Source organism: Fusarium mangiferae, assembly GCF_900044065.1.
Source record: "Fusarium mangiferae strain MRC7560 genome assembly, contig: FMAN_scaffold009, whole genome shotgun sequence".
NCBI lineage: Eukaryota > Fungi > Ascomycota > Sordariomycetes > Hypocreales > Nectriaceae > Fusarium > Fusarium mangiferae.
Window position 1 is genome coordinate 289402 of NW_024573929.1, and position 15732 is coordinate 305133.

A 15732-nucleotide genomic window follows, 5' to 3' on the forward strand; every position below is an offset into this window, starting at 1 on the left:
CCAGTCACGCGTCATCACCTGCAGCGCCAAAAGAGGCGCATGATGCCAAGCGTGGGTACCGCTGTATTTCACCGGCATATCCGCGTGGCTGTGAAATTTACCGCCCCAAATTTTCTACTAAAACCATCGCGCTCCTCAGCCCAGTAACCTCAACTTTAATATTTCCGATTTTTCGCGCGATAATTCGACGTGTTGCTACGGTATGGTAGTGTTATAGCAGAAAATGGGACTGGATGCCCTGAACAAGCTCGCAGCGGCCGGTGAGGCGGTCTATCAGAACATCTCTAAAAAATGGTGATTTCCGAAAGGCTCTACTGGTGGATCAAGTTACTGATTGTGAATAGGGATGAGAGAAAGAGACGACAAGCGGAAGAGGCATGGCTTGCGAAACACGCTGAAGAAATCCGTCAACGAAATGAATTCCTGTCTCTTGTCACGAGCAAAGTCACAGGCGACTCAGCCCTCGAAATGGCACCTCTAACATGCAACCCGCACGAAACGCAAAGAGCAGTCTTTCTCGTCACAACGCCCATTGCCTTTGGCGTGCTGGAAGTCTCAGAGGTAAGCTACAAATTGTTAGCGAGACATGTCGGCATGAGTCTGAACAGCGTGAGTCATTGGGCGGTGTGCGTTATCGATAGAGGGCTCGGAAAGTGCTATTGCTACGATTTGATGAGCGATCGGTTGGAGTTGACGATGCTGGGGAAGAATTACTTCAGGGTGGCGGTCATCACGGAGGAGTTTGTTGAGACGTGGAGTTCGTGTTATTATATCGGAGAGACGACCAAGACGCATGAGGAGATTCAGGCGATAGGTAAGTTACACGAAATCGCGGTGTGACAAGCTTTCTAACGATTGGCCAGGACAACATCACATCGGACTAAATCCTCGGTATAAGTTACTATCGAATAATTGTCAGCATCTTGTTGATAGTCTTGTCAAGGAGCTTTGCAACGGCAAAGTAATCAGCCAGGCAAAACTGGACGAGGAGTTATCGCTTGCGTCACCGAAGATTGCACGCGACTTGCTTGTTGGGAGGATAAGGTCGAAAATGGATGTCGGTGGCGAGAGCGAAGATAGTCCTTCGATCAAGGAGCATTTGGAGGCGATCAAAAGTCACTGGAGCGATAGGAAATAATACATGATGATACCCAGGGTAGGTAGATAATTAAACATTAGAACTCTTTACCATCTTCGACATTAATTATTAGTCTAAACAACAGGAGAGAGAAAAGAAATTGAGTTTTATTATCAATTAAGACAAGGGATAAAGATTTGTGTTTTATGGCACTCTGTGCTGCAAAGTCAATTACGCATGGGGAGATGGTGATTGCCAGACTGGTAAGTGAAAACAATGGGCAAGATATCTAATTGAAGGATTGTGATACGTTTATATACTCCAATCTGTGACTCTGCTGTCACTAATAGCTATTCCTCCGATTCGGAGATCTCCCCGAATAGCTCAGCTGGAAGAGCGTTCGGCTGTAATTGTTAACCTGACACCGAAAGGTCACTTGTTCGATCCAGGTTTCGGGGAGCGCAAATTCTTTTTTACACATTTCACTTTCTGCCCCAGCATTACGTTTTTCTCCGTGCTTTTTTGTAATTCTCATCTTATGTCATTTTTGCAACCTATTTCAATTATGCTTCTAGTGCCACTTGGCAGATATCTCGGTTTAGGCAAATGAGAGCTTACTTTGTGATAGTCTCTGAGGACTATGTCCAGTCAAAATGATTGATTCTGAGTGGTTTTAAGTGCTGAGATGAGAGTGTGCTGACGCACGTCATCTTTTGATATGGTTAGGATGCCCGAAGGTGAAGTTGGTGGTCAGTCTCGTGAGATATTAGGTCATTTATCCCTCTCCTCTCGACGATGACAGTTCTTAAACCTGCCATCATTCTGTAGACACGACTGCCAAAATGCTAGCATCTCTCCCTCTAGAAATCATCGAAAACATTTGCGACAAGGTATATAGTTCACTGATACATATCAATACGAGCTGACAGTGATAGCTGAACGGTATTGACCTCCAACGGCTCTCGCTGACGGCAAAATGGCTACACAAAGTAACATTTCGCCAACTTTGGCGTTCCCTGACTATTAAGCCCTGTCCTGAGAGCGAGCGACATTGCATAAACCCTTATGGCCCTCCGCAGCACTGTCTTCAGTATACGAGAGAGCTCCGCTTCGATCCTGGTGTTGACGCAGACCTGAAGCGATGTATGCATGCTAGTGACTGGCTTGGTTACATGGGCAACTGGACCGAGAAAGTCCCTCTTCATCAGTATACCTGGGAGGCTAGGGGCGATAGTTTTGGGTTAGGAGGTGGAAAGCTTGTGAGGGTCAAATTTGAGTGTCTTGCGCAGAGGGCCGTGATTTTGCTGAATCGTTTCAATGCCGGGCAACTCGAATCATTTAGGTAAGACAGCTCCTTGTATGCAAGACAATTCTGATATCGTTGCTAGCTGGAACTATACTTCTTGCATCCCCTCTGAGATTCTCGAGATTCTGAGTCTCAAGCATCCATCCATACAGAGCCTTAGTCTCGTCACAGATCCCTTCTGTAGCAGATTCAACCGCTGGAGTCGAACTGCTGACTTAGACCTCTCGGCCTTTCGTAACCTTCGACGGCTCAGCTGGAAAGCACCTATGGGTTGCCATTTCGACAACATTGCTAGCTTAGTCAAGGCCAACGCGAGACATCTTGAGGACCTGGAATTGGAGCTGCACGGCTGGTCTCCAGATCATGAGTCCAAGGTCATGCAACACGATGATAACCCTGAAGTATGGGATAACATACAAGCGAGCGCTATGCTTGCTCGGAAGACGTTTGGTCTCGAGGTGACGACCTCGAGAGCAGCTGAGCAGATATGCTTTCCGAAGTTGCGAAGGTTAAAACTCACCAGGGCCCCTTTAAGAGATGAGAACGGAGGTGCAAAAATAGCGTCCTCCATTGATTCCAGTGCTCTGAGGTTTCTGTCTTGCGTACTGGATAACCTTCCTATCTAACATCATGGAATCGCAAACGCCACTTCAGCTCAAGACTCTGGGATTATTGGACCTTTTTCTGAATACACTGAATGACACCGCGGAAGGGAAAGTTGACACTATTAGAGAATTCATTGATTACTTCGAAGGACTGGAAAAGCTTCTCATTAGTGTATGCGGTCTGACGCCATCTCTTCAGTTCTGAGAATATGTCACGGGCCATGTGGCATCTCTGAAAAGATTTGTGCATCAGAGGACCACGGACCAGGATGAAGAACTCCTAAATTCGCGCCTGAGTAGAACTTCGTCGGCCTTGCGGCTGTCGTCTGAGTAGCGTAACCGTGCCCGACAGGATGCTTCTCAGAAGCCGCTTTGAGACTCAACCTCGAGTTCACTGGGTTGACGTGTGCACCGAATGATAAGAAATCACAGTTTGATTGACGCGAGGGTACTAGATAATATCTACAGAAAGATATTCTACTACCCTTTGTGTCGAAAGGATCACTCAAAGCGCCTCACATTCGGCACACAAGAATGAACTCGGGTCACGGTACATCGTGTGTTTCAATCACGCTTTGCAACTTAGGATCAATGACGGATAAAATGAAGGCGCGGACACGACAAAAGCAGATAGATGCTTGAACAAATTTCGACATCTCAGATTCAATTGATTGTTAATTTGGGTATGGCGTAGTGATTAGAAGCTGAGAGATGGACAAAAGTGAAAGTGACCCCACCAAGGGGCGAACTGCGTTATCTTGAGGGTGATTGTGTCACATATATTTACTCCGAAACATTGGTCAAGCTAGACGCTTTGAACTTACCAGACAAATTAGCAAAAAACGCCACCCCGAGATTCATTACTAAAATTAAATCACCAAAGTCGAGGTGAATATCCTGGCGGTAAGCCCGTTGATTTGATTCGTCTGTCCCGCCAACCCCGAAACTATTGTGATGAGCCATGTTTTTTTTTCCTTGGCCCTGATTGAATCTGAAATTTTGCCACAGGGCTTTCAGCTGGCTACCAAAGGCTGATGCAGTTGCTGGCGCTGAAAATGGCTGGTAGGTTACGGATGCAGTAAGTAGAGCTTTTAAGGCGCTAACTTGATATCGTACTCAAAACTACCAAATCATCATTTGGTAGCCCAACCAGAACTACGAGGACGAATCGCCAGTTAGCATCAAATGAAGGCAAAGTTTCACAAAATACCATTTCAGTGTGAAAACATCCATTAATGAGAACGGCATTCACCCTCAGCTGAGACCGTTCATCCACTTGAGGTTATGCCAAGACAGAGTTGGGCGCTTAAGGCCACGGTCAGGCGTCTTGCTGGACCAGGGCATGCCATATCTAATGATATTTATTCTAGGTGTCGTCGCGTCGTTAAACACTGATGTATGGCAAACGACTAGAGTATGGTTTAGTATAACAATCAAATATGCCTCTTGAGCTTCGCCTTGAGTCAGACAGAGCTATTGTTAGCTCAGACGACAACGATTGGATCCAACATATTCACAACGAGTTTACTGACTCGGATTTGGACTCAATTGATGTCGACTCAATTGAAGAGATATTTGAAAAACTCGGAAAATTCAATATCCTCGGCCTACTAAATCTGGCTATACGCGTACGCGATATCTCTACTTCGCTCAAGGGACGCATCTCGTTTGCTCTCACAAATCTCGGCTTTCGCAAACCACGCGTCTCTATGGATCAAGAAGGCAGATGCATCAGGTGTGGTGATATGCATGGGATTATGTCATATTTACATGAGATGGAAATATCATCTAAAGCAGGATGTCCATCATGTCACATCTTGGTCACAGGTATACGACTTTATTTGAAGAACAATAAATCATTCAGGAGGGGAAGATTGATGGTTATGAAGGACTGGAATACAGGCTGCGCAGGGAGGCAGTTTATACAAACTAATTTTAGGTCGGCGGCGATGCCAGGGGCGCTGGGAGTGAGGGTCTTTTTAGATGGCGGAGGAGATTTGAAGTATCTGTTTACCGACGCAAGGGAGGTGCCTATGAAGTTTGTGGGCGAGTTGAACTTCTTTGGCCTTCATGGTGGGTCAATTTGGTTGAGATTCAAGACGAAGCATAAGAGTTAATGATGTGCATAGGGTCCCCTACATCGTGGGATTCAGTTGGCCTGGCGGCTGAGATCTCTGCCGACACAGCCTCAGACGCTGCATTTGAATGGTTTAGAAACCAGGTCGACAATTGTTTCCAATATCATCGGCTGTGCAATGAATTCAATATCGCGAAGCTCCCTCCCCGAGTCCTGGACCTTGGCCCGCCTGGTGCCGCAGGGCTTGACACTGATATTAAGCTCGTGCCCTCCCTGGGCCAGCAAGATCGCTACGTATGTCTAAGTTATTGCTGGGGCGGTACTATTGATATTCGATTGCTTCGGAATCGATACAACAGATATCTCCGTAGGATACCGTGGGATATTTTCCCCCAAGGATATAAAGACGCCATTCAGCTCACACGCAAATTGAGTGTACGCTACATCTGGATCGACTCACTATGTATTGTCCAGGACGATGAGGATGACTGGCGACAACAAGCCTCGCTCATGGCATAGATATTTCGGAATGCTTACGTTACCATCGCAGCTACAAAGTCGCGGAATCCCAATGATGGCTACTTTTCTGTCAGCCCATCTAGGTTCATCGCCACTAGAATTGAATATGAAGGTCAAAACGGAGAGGCCCGACACGCATATGTTCGACAAACGATCCCACACTTTTTCTCATCAACGGTTTCACCGGATAGTGACTTTGCGAAAGGCAATTTCCCACTCTTATCTCGAGGATGGGTTTTTCAGGAAAGGCTGTTATCTCCCAGAGTACTGCATTTAGGAGAAGTGGAGATGGCTTGGGAGTGCAACGAGAGCTGCGCTTGCGAATGCATTGGAGAAACAAAGACTTATGAGTCAGAGCCGAGGTGGACGCACACGAAAGGAGGGTACACAAGGAGAATTGCGGAAGCCAAGAGCGAAAAGGATGTCCAGCCAGAATGGAGAAGTCTCGTGGAGCACTACACTAAGACTACCTTGACATATCAGAAGGATGTCCTTGCAGCGATATCAGGTGTAGTAAGAGACATGAAACGTCACAGAAGCGATAGATACCTTGCTGGTGTGTGGGAAGACAGTGTGTTGGAAGATCTAGCATGGATGCCGTGTGATAGGACGAAGGCCAGGTCCAACGACTGGAACGCTCCATCGTGGTCGTGGGCATCCGTTGCGGTGCCGGTGACATTTCCAAGTCGGCGGACATTCCTGAACGGCAAATACATCCAGAGTATGGAATTCTTGGAGCATAGGACACGGTTCGTCGAAGCTGGGATCACCCCTGTGGGACAGGATGAAACTGCGCAACTGAGCGCTGCGCATATGGTACTTGTTGGGCCCATGATTTCGGCCAAGCTCGATGAGGACCCAGAAATTTTGAGCCAAAGGCAGCTTTATCTGGCAACCAATAGGGACAAAAGCCTGGTCTTCGCACCAGACTACGACCTAGGAAGACAAGGTCCAAGTTACGTGCCCATGGGAACTACGATATATATCCTTCACTTGTGCCAGGAGCCAAGGTTCAGTGACGGAAAACGAAAGGACACAACCAGAAAAACCTTCTCGCTGGTCCTCAGAAGATTACATGGAGTTAACGGTAGCGACAGCCAAATGGTTCATTCGAGCGAAGACCCTACAGACGGCACTTATGAAAGAATAGGCATCATGTTTCAAGGCTCGGATCAAGAGTATTCTGAGGGATATGTTGCGGCACATGGAGTGAATTGCGTGGTGAAACTCATGTGAAACTTTCTTTTTGCTTGTTTATTCTATTGACGTCGTACATACCAACTTAGTTCAGTTCCATACTTGTCCAAATTTGTTGCTTGTTCCATGACAACATGTTTGTTGGTGATAGCGGTGCGTGACATTCGAGTGTGGACGAGGGCTTTGGTTGATCGGTAAGGAATATTTTGTTTGTCTTGACAGATCGCCAACACCCTCTAGCAGCATTCTCAAGCGGCCATGCCGCCAATGTTCCAAGCCTGCTCTTCACATCTCGCCACCGTGGCCCTCCGCTCTCCTGACTGATGACACGATGAGAATTGTATCTCATACTTGGCGTGTACCCAATACTGGCTTTAGTCAAGAACCCACACGTAGTAACCTAAACTAGCTAGACAAACTCGTCATTTAGGAATGCTTACTGCCACCATTGCATTATCTTAGTTTACAATCGTAACTATCCTTTTCACTATTGAAGTACCATTTATCGACATCCTCTCCAGGAAGAGGCTAGTCAGACGTCGGTTGTTCTCCAGCTATCGCCGCGCTGATTGCCGTATGGATTTCCCTGCCTCTTATCTAGGATAAATCCCAGACCAATGTGAGGGGCTTCTGTCCGGGGGATTGATGCCGGTAGAAGGATGTCGATCAAACTCCCTGTCGGGGTTGAAGAAGTCGATGTTAATAGTTATTGAGGTAAGTCTCGCTTTAGTAGCAATGAGGATGCTACTCCAACAACAGTTGCGGATCGTTCAAGATGAACACAAGCATGCTCTTCAGTATGAGTCAGCTACATCAATAGCCTTTGGCCAGGGTCTTGCGTTGAGGCAGAAAGAAATTGACTAAAAATAGACTCGGCCTGGCCCACGAGTTTCGATCATCAGCGATGAGGATACTTTTCCGGGCGTGAAAGCCTGACAGCTCTGCAACAAATGCTTCCGGGAGTTTGAGAACTGTTTTCTTCTAGTCTAAATAAGATTAAGTCCCGGAATATATTCTCACTAGGTACCTTTCCCATTTGAATAGGTATGTGGCTAACAACGCCTTGATATTCAGAGCTGTTGGGTGGAGAAGAGATATCGCGTGATCAGTCAGGAGCGCGAGGACCGGAAGGGCGGGATGTGAGGAGTAGGATTGGAAGTTCACTGGCGGCATGTCCGGTTGAGAATATCGTCCCCGAGTACAACTAGCGGCTCTTCTTCTTTGGGGGCATACTTTATCGGTGAGACTTGCTGGTTACAGTCTTCAATAACGCCCACGGACATCTTCCGAGAGAAGCTCCAATCTCCGCAGAGCTCTGGCATGTGCTTTAAGATTCGTAGATTTAGTAAGTACTTAAGTGTAGTCCAGACGATAACGAGCACAACAGCTCATGTACCCATGTGTATAGTGAAGAGTTGTCTCTTAAGTTTCCAGCTCCTATTTCATCCATGAGATAACGCAGAGTCATACATCTAGTGCCTGCGCCTACATCATAACCGTTTCCATAGGTATGCAAGTTGCAAGTAGGAATCAACCCCATAGTGAAGTTCATGTGAACTTACCACGTCCAAGGTTATGATCTGATTTAGTACGAACACTTATCGCACCGACCAACGCCTCAATCCAAGACCTGTCAAAATGCAGCATGTCAATTATACCTAACTACTGAGTCTGTGCGTATGACAATCCCTCGATGGAATCAGATCTAGACACCTTGGCAGCCCATCAACAGCAAGTCAATCTCTCCAGACTTTCAGCTTCCATAGGCCGCGCGCGACGTCGAGTACGGGGAACCCTGCTTAGGAACGTGGCAAGTCTTGACTATCCTCGAGCTAAGCAGGGTTCCCCGCGCTCGACCCCGTGGGTTAGCATGATGCTAGGTCCGCGGGGCCGAGGTCGCATTAACGCGCCAAGACAGAAACGGGGATATACTCCGTGGTCGCAACCCGCTACTCCTGCTGGAATCTGGAGACTCTTGCTGCTCTAAATATATCTGAAAGGCTATACAGAGCAATAAGAAGAGGTAAATGAATTGAGATATACTGTTCTGAGACTCGTTCTAATTGCTGAAGCACCATGCATTGGCGTCAAGTGTACTTGCTCGTCGCTTCCCAATATTAAGCATCATTTTTAAAAAAGACAAAAGTTGCGATTGGCAGATCGAACGACGTGGCTTTCCTGCAAGTGTGGGTTCCATCTCCCGATGCTAGACTAGATTCGTGTTAAAGGTGCCGAAGAGCCGATCGCAAATGACTTGTAAGGGTCATTTGCTATCACAGAACCTCCCTTTTCATCTCTCTCCGTGGCTCCTTATCAATTCCTGTCGTTTAAATCAAGTCTAGACTCTCGATAGCGTATCCTGACCCCTCGTTTTACGACAGGATGCCTCGGCACCTTGATCGGAGGAGTGGTCCTTATAAGGAGGATAAACAGTCGATCAGTGTAACATGATATTATTCAATTAAATAACTACTTTCCCTAATTCAATCAACAATTCAACCTTCCTTGCTACCAGATATTCTGTTGCAGCCTCCCGTTGAAGTCATCGCCATGGGTCCGACGCAATTGGACGCCCACGACGGCAGTGGGCAGAACTCTGAGAACGAGAAGCCTACTCATGTAGAGACTGAGCATGCTGCCGTCACTTATCAGGAGAAGAACGCCTTCCACGCTCACGCGGATGAGTCGGGTGAGGGTCAAAATACAAAGGTATACACATCATGAGTCCAGAAATTCCAGTATACTAACACTCTTATCTTAGATGACAAAAAGACGCTTCATGGCCCTCGTTTCCCAAGCCTTTCTCTGGACAGGCTCCCAGATCCCCGTCTATCTATTCGGAGGTGTCCCGCCGTACATCTATGCTGATATCGGAGGACACGATCGTTGGACCTGGTTCGTTCTAGCCAACCTACTCTCGCTAGCAGCGGTCTGTCCGTTTGTCGGATCTCTATCGGATATGTTCGGTCGTCGATATGTTGCACTATCCGGGGCATCGTTTATCGTCCTTGGAATGATCGTCTGTTCTACTGCTCACAATATGAATGTCTTTATCGGTACGCCTCCCAATCCTTTTTTTACAGCTCAACGCTAACTAGTATTTCAGGCGGCATGGTCTTGGCGGGAGTTGGAGCTGGTATCAACGAACTTACCGCCCTAGCAGCAACATCTGAGATGGCACCGACTGCCCAACGTGGCAAATACGTCTCCATCCTGATCTTCACAATCGTACCCTTCTGCCCCTCTGTTCTCTGGGCACAACTCATCGCCGCGCACTCGACATGGCGATACATCGGCTTGTTCTGCGCTCTCTGGGCCTTTGTCGGTCTTGTCTTGACAGCTCTGTTTTACTTCCCACCGCCTCGCACCAACTCAGAGGGTCTGACACGAGGAGAGATCCTGAAGCGCATTGATTTCGTCGGCGGTTTTCTCAGCATTTCTGGTATGATCTTGTTCATGGCTGGATTGCAGTGGGGTGGATATATGTATACCTGGAAGTCGGCCCATGTCCTTGTTCCTCTGATTCTCGGAGCGGTTCTGGTAGTCCTCTTTGTCATTTGGGAGGGCTTCTTTGCGCCATATCCCATGTTCCCTCGTCGCATTGCCCAAGCACCTCGGATCCTTACCCTGACACTCATCATCACCTTCATCTCTGGTGCCAACTTCTTTTCCATCCTCATGTTTTGGCCCACTCAGGCTTTCAACGTTTATGGTCATGATCCCGTGCAAGTCGGAATCCGAGGTATTCCTGTTGGCTTCAGCATCATGGCTGGTGCATGTATCGTCCTCTGGCTGTTATCTGTGTTCAGAGGTGCAAACAGATCACTCATGGTTATCTCGAGTATCCTGATGACGGCTGGATGTGGTGCCATGTCTGTCGCAAGACCCGACAACATGTCCACTCTATGGGGAATTCTCGTCCTGGCTGGCTTGGGTATCGGAGGAATTGTCGTTCCAGCAAGTATCATCACGACAATCATCTGCCCCGACGATCTCATCGCGACTATCGCAGCGCTTACTCTAAGCATCCGAGTCATTGGCGGTAGCATCGGCTACACCATTTACTACAATGTCCTTGTGTCCAAGTTCACACCTGCTGCTATTCACTACATTGGTGGCGCGATGGTGAAGTATGGCAACATCACGTCAACTGAAGTCATCGGGGAGGTCATCGGGCTGACTAGCATTTCTTTGCTGGATGAGATTGCCGAGGTGCCAGGTATCAAGGGAAATGAGGCGCTGTATAACATTGTGATCCAGGCTGGCCAGATTGCTTATGCTGAGGCATACAAGTGGGTGTATTATGTGAGCATTGCTTTTGGTGCGGTTTCTGTCCTTGCTTCTCTTTTCTTGGGAGATATTGGGAAGTACATGGATGATCACGTCGCTGTGGTGATGTAAAGTATTGCATCTACAGAGACATTCATAATGCACTACAGGCCATGACGACAAGTGTCATACCTAAGATAGTTAATGGAGACTATGACAATAATTCATTTGATTTACATCCGAGCAGAGTATCGAAATTGGTCTACATAAACTGCGCAAAGCTCTTCAAGAATGAGACTATTGATCGTGGCTGCTCACATGTGATTTCAGCTCTGACATCTGGCGCCGTGCATTTCCAAATACAGCATGTTGCTTATAGCTGAAGTAATCCTCGCCACACCATCCTCATGCTTACCTTCCTTCTTTAGCTTCTTACATAACCTTTTCAGAGCATCAGCATGACAGTCAGGTAGTTTAGAGGTAAGCCAGGACAGGGATGTTCGGCTATGCTGCTGTGGCTTGAAAGTCATACGAGAACGGGCCAGCTGAGGATGCGCGATTTGCAGATTATGCAGGTTTGTTTCATAGATGCCCGGCTTCATCCGAAATATTCGTTTAAATGTTATATAGCTCAACAAATGTGGCTAGATGGAGGGGAGTGCGCATGAGCTATGACTGAGTCGAATTTGAGAGAAAATACTGGTGAGTCCAATTTGTCTGATGTTTCAGACGGCAATCAAGAGATTTCGCAGGCTCAAAATGGTAGCATAGCCAAGCAGAGATCAGAGCGTGAAGAAATTAGTTTTATGATTAATTATGCAAGCAACTATGCAGGGGAATCGGGGTTGCAACTTAACATTCTTAGGGTACAGGAATTCCAGATGGTCTCTTACACGCTATAGCTCATGAGAAGCCAAAGTTCAGATCTAGTTTCTCAACTTGTAAAATATAATTCCCCCTAGTTCTTTAGGTACTTAGCCAAAGACTTGTTAATAAACTCCCGTCCTGCCTCATAAAGCTTCATCCTCTGCGTTTCAAATCCATCCTCCTTAAACAAACTCTCCCCCGGCCCAACAGCAAACTGCTCATCGCCCCTAGTCAGCCCATCAAACATCCTCTCCGTAAACTCATCAAGCGGCATTCCGATCTCTCCGCCGTTCACCAAGTCAGGCTGATGCTTCTCATCGTGCAGCTCCGTCTGAACAGCTGGCGGGAAAACTTCAACCATGTGGACATTAGACATTCCACTAGCTTTGAGTTGCTCTCGAACGTTTAGGATGAAAGTGTGGAGAGCGGACTTGGATGCATTGTAGTTTGGTGTTCGGGTCATTGAGGGAATTAGGCCAAGCGTGGCGCTGATATAGATTAGATGGCCTCGGGGTTGCTTCTTGAGATGAGGGAGGAATGCTGCGGTGAGATGCACGGCAGATGTGTAATTGGTGGTAAGTTCGTCGCCAAGAACAGATAGATCCAGAGTTTCAGGATTCGCAAAGTCAAATCCTCGTTGGATGCCTGAGCTAAACACGACAGAGTCCAAATCTGGATCGGTCTGGGTGATAGATTCGGCAAAGCTTTTGATTCCATTCAGGTCCGTGACGTCAAACACAACAGCCCTTGCATTCTCCTCTCCATACTTCTTCACAAACTCCTCGAGCTTATCGCGCCGTCTACCGACGACAATGACCTTTGTCCCTGTGGCTATGAGCTTGGCGGCAAGGGCCTCTCCAATACCGGACGAAGCACCGAGCACGAGGGTCTTTTTGTACAAGGGAGCCATGTCAAGATTGAGTTTCTAAGGATCGCGAGATGAAATCGAAGGGGAAATGACAGATGACAGGCTTGCGTATGTCGTATCAACTGCCGTGGTATCGTGACTGGCTTGGTAATGAGGACGAGGGGTAAAGTGGGATGGGGAGGCCAAATTGTCGGTAAGTTGAGGCTAGACTGGGTTGGGCAGGATGGGAAGGAGACTATAAGAGAGCTTAATATTGAAGTCTTGGCAGTTGTGATAGAGTTTGCGATGGGATCTAAGTGAGGTTGAGCGGATTTATCGTCGTCATCATCCAAAACATGATTCCATTGGGTTCTGTTATCGCGAATCCACTATCGCCAAGTCACCTGACTCGCTCAGTACGGAGAAACGTAGCATCGTTCCAAACTTAAGCTTATTCACAATCCTCTCCAAAAACTCCACAAGTGAGAGACTTGAGCAGTGAAATTACCATTCTCCACGCCCTCGAGTCATTCTCAAGCCACAGGCCGAGGCCGTGTGTCAGATTACAGCCAATGCACTGCCAAGGAGTCCAGAACCTCTGCCCCGTCTGAGCCCCCCAGACCCTGACCCTTACCCCTGGCGCTTGGCAACGGCTTTTTCTGAAAGGTCCTGGAGGTTTTGTTCCAGCCAGTGATATCTCGCTCTTCATCTCCATGGAGAGTGTCCAGTCTAATGCGATTACTCCGCGGGGCTTTGCGGGCGTAAAGACTAACCTGGCACACGTCATTTTATTATCCAGAGTTACGCTTTGAGAGGATACTCGGGGTGAAGATCGATAAATGACTGGATTTACGAGTGCAACGCTATGAGGATGAGTACAAGTTCGGATACGGCATGTCTGGCCAAAAGCATAATTGAATCATGCAGACTAGCGTTAAGTTCAGTTCAGGGTCTCCTCTAACCCAAATGCGCAGTACTAAAAACGTCCCCCAAGTTTCAACGGGACACTCGGACATAACTGAGCAGGGTATACCCGGCGACGCTTATTTCATTTTCTTCAGCAACATTGATTACCGACCGTCCAGGCAATAAACACACCCATTTTAGATCCACCGCCCCCGGCTTGGCCGGTCAGAGCAATTGTGGCGTGACTTTGGCGGCAGTCAGCTACCTACCGTTGCATTTGATGTAAGCCCCAGCCTGTAGACCCCTGGATCATAACCCTGGCTTCATATTACCTGTCGGGGATTGTAGGGATGAGTATGGAGGAATACTTAAATGGAGAGTGTTTCTCGGTTTCATGCGTTTGAGATCTGTAGAAGCTTATTCTTTACCCTGTTTCTTGAGTTTCAACGGTTTCCCTAACTTTTTGTGTACATAACATCTTTAAACATGACTTCTTGGATATCTTTGTTAGCTGTTCTTGCTGCATGTGCGCCGCAGGTCCAGGCGTCGTGTGCGTATGGAACGCATCTTCATCAGAGAGCTGATGTTATTCATGCTCCCAAGTTTGGATACTCCGCTGCCAACGTACGCCACCCAATCCCCTTCAACTTCATCTGAAGTCTCTCTTATATACCGAGGGCTTTCGAGATCTATGTACAGGTCACTGACTTTATACAATAGGGCCCAGCAAACTGGTACAACTTGGACCCGAAGGCCAACGAACTATGCGCCACCGGTCACCACCAGTCGCCCATCAACCTCGCCGATGGTTCATTCAACATCATCCCCGCCTCAGACCTAGACATCGAGATCCCCAACTTCACCAAGGGTGCTGAGTTCGAGAACTTGGGAAGTACCGTCGAAGTAGTTACCGAAGGACTCGGTGGTAAAATCACCATCGAAAACACGACATACCACCTGAAGCAATTCCACTTTCATCTCCCCAGCGAGCACATCGACAACGGTACCAGTCTAGCCATGGAGATGCACATGGTTCACGCCAGCGAAGACAAAAAACTCGCCGTCATCGGTGTATTCATCGATCTCGACGATGGAGCGGCCGATTCGTATAAATCCAGGGAGACGCGCAAGGGCAAGACAGACACCCCTGCTACGAAATCCACTGTCGTTACCACCGTTCTCAACTCGGTGGATAAGATTGCGACCCTGGGACAAACCACTCACATCAAGTCTCTCAAAATGTCCGAGATTGTATCGGTCCTCAACGAGGGTGATTTCCGATCGTAAGTTCTACTAAGCTTGCCAAGAAATAAGTAATGCCCGCTGACGGTTTTTGTTGTCTTAGATACTCAGGCTCGCTTACTACACCGCCCTGTAGTGAGGATGTCAAGTGGTTCGTCTCCACTAGGAAGGTGTCTATTCCTACGCGAACTTATTTGAAAGCCCGATCTGTCATCGGCTACAACGCTCGCTTCCCACAGAATGTACCAGGGGAGGAGAACATCCTGAGCTTAGTCGCTGATGAGATTGAGCACCACGATGACTAAGTTATGCTATGTATACCACGGTGTTTGTTTGTTTGGAGTAGAGGAGTCATTTTGGTGAAGTTGGTAGAGTCGCATAAGGGAGGCAAAGTGAGCGATTATTTAGATGTATCAATATTAGAAGGCGATATAACCCCAAGCATAAGCATAGAGCACGATCAATTTCCGATTTTACCTGTTTTCTCCGATGCTAAAGTGTTATCGCCGAGCCCTTGGCTTCGGTACTCTATCTCCAATGTAACTCCAAATCATCATTGAGAACGTTACAGCGAAATTGGAAAACGTCGTCGTTTTTTCGACGTCAGTGCCCCCATATCTTGGCATCCCAACGTCTGGAGAACGTGGGGAACCGTCTGATTTTCTGTGTTCACCCCTGACTAGCTCAAGAGTTGGTGTCGCTGATCTTCTCCCCCACCTGTTTGCGTAGGGTTCGACGGTGCTAAAGCCACCCGCTGTCAAGTTTGTGCGACTATCGTTTCTCTTGTCGATGAGTTTCCGGGATGGAAATGGATCTGTG

General features: G+C 47.6%; 6 protein-coding genes and 1 non-coding gene across 7 annotated transcripts; 6 read left to right on the forward strand and 1 right to left on the reverse strand.

Moving 5' to 3' along the window:
• Nucleotides 1-223: 223 nt before the first annotated feature.
• Nucleotides 224-1138, forward strand: FMAN_12191 (uncharacterized protein; the record flags this gene model as incomplete). The annotated part of the gene is made up of 3 exons (XM_041834700.1): nucleotides 224-294; nucleotides 345-814; nucleotides 864-1138. 3 exons carry the CDS (start codon nucleotides 224-226, stop codon nucleotides 1136-1138), a joined length of 816 nt encoding a protein of 271 aa, XP_041684937.1.
• Nucleotides 1139-1451: 313 nt separating this feature from the next.
• Nucleotides 1452-1537, forward strand: tRNA. The gene is given in 2 exon segments: nucleotides 1452-1488; nucleotides 1502-1537. It is a non-coding gene; the product is annotated as a tRNA-Tyr (tRNA).
• Nucleotides 1538-1920: 383 nt separating this feature from the next.
• Nucleotides 1921-3010, forward strand: FMAN_12192 (uncharacterized protein; the record flags this gene model as incomplete). The annotated part of the gene is made up of 3 exons (XM_041834701.1): nucleotides 1921-1968; nucleotides 2014-2420; nucleotides 2467-3010. 3 exons carry the CDS (start codon nucleotides 1921-1923, stop codon nucleotides 3008-3010), a joined length of 999 nt encoding a protein of 332 aa, XP_041684938.1.
• Nucleotides 3011-4428: 1418 nt separating this feature from the next.
• FMAN_12193 (uncharacterized protein) lies at nucleotides 4429-6821 on the forward strand (the record flags this gene model as incomplete). Its single annotated transcript, XM_041834702.1, has 3 exons — nucleotides 4429-5062; nucleotides 5119-5501; nucleotides 5586-6821. 3 exons carry the CDS (start codon nucleotides 4429-4431, stop codon nucleotides 6819-6821), a joined length of 2253 nt encoding a protein of 750 aa, XP_041684939.1.
• Nucleotides 6822-9332: 2511 nt separating this feature from the next.
• On the forward strand, nucleotides 9333-11183 carry FMAN_12194 (putative MFS drug efflux pump; the record flags this gene model as incomplete). The annotated part of the gene is made up of 3 exons (XM_041834703.1): nucleotides 9333-9491; nucleotides 9544-9838; nucleotides 9889-11183. The coding sequence occupies 3 exons, from the start codon at nucleotides 9333-9335 to the stop codon at nucleotides 11181-11183; spliced, it is 1749 nt and encodes a 582-aa protein (XP_041684940.1).
• Nucleotides 11184-12009: 826 nt separating this feature from the next.
• On the reverse strand, nucleotides 12010-12828 carry FMAN_12195 (uncharacterized protein; the record flags this gene model as incomplete). The annotated part of the gene is made up of 1 exon (XM_041834704.1): nucleotides 12010-12828. One exon carries the CDS (start codon nucleotides 12826-12828, stop codon nucleotides 12010-12012), a length of 819 nt encoding a protein of 272 aa, XP_041684941.1.
• Nucleotides 12829-14157: 1329 nt separating this feature from the next.
• FMAN_12196 (uncharacterized protein) lies at nucleotides 14158-15218 on the forward strand (the record flags this gene model as incomplete). Its single annotated transcript, XM_041834705.1, has 3 exons — nucleotides 14158-14295; nucleotides 14392-14954; nucleotides 15017-15218. 3 exons carry the CDS (start codon nucleotides 14158-14160, stop codon nucleotides 15216-15218), a joined length of 903 nt encoding a protein of 300 aa, XP_041684942.1.
• Nucleotides 15219-15732: the final 514 nt, after the last annotated feature.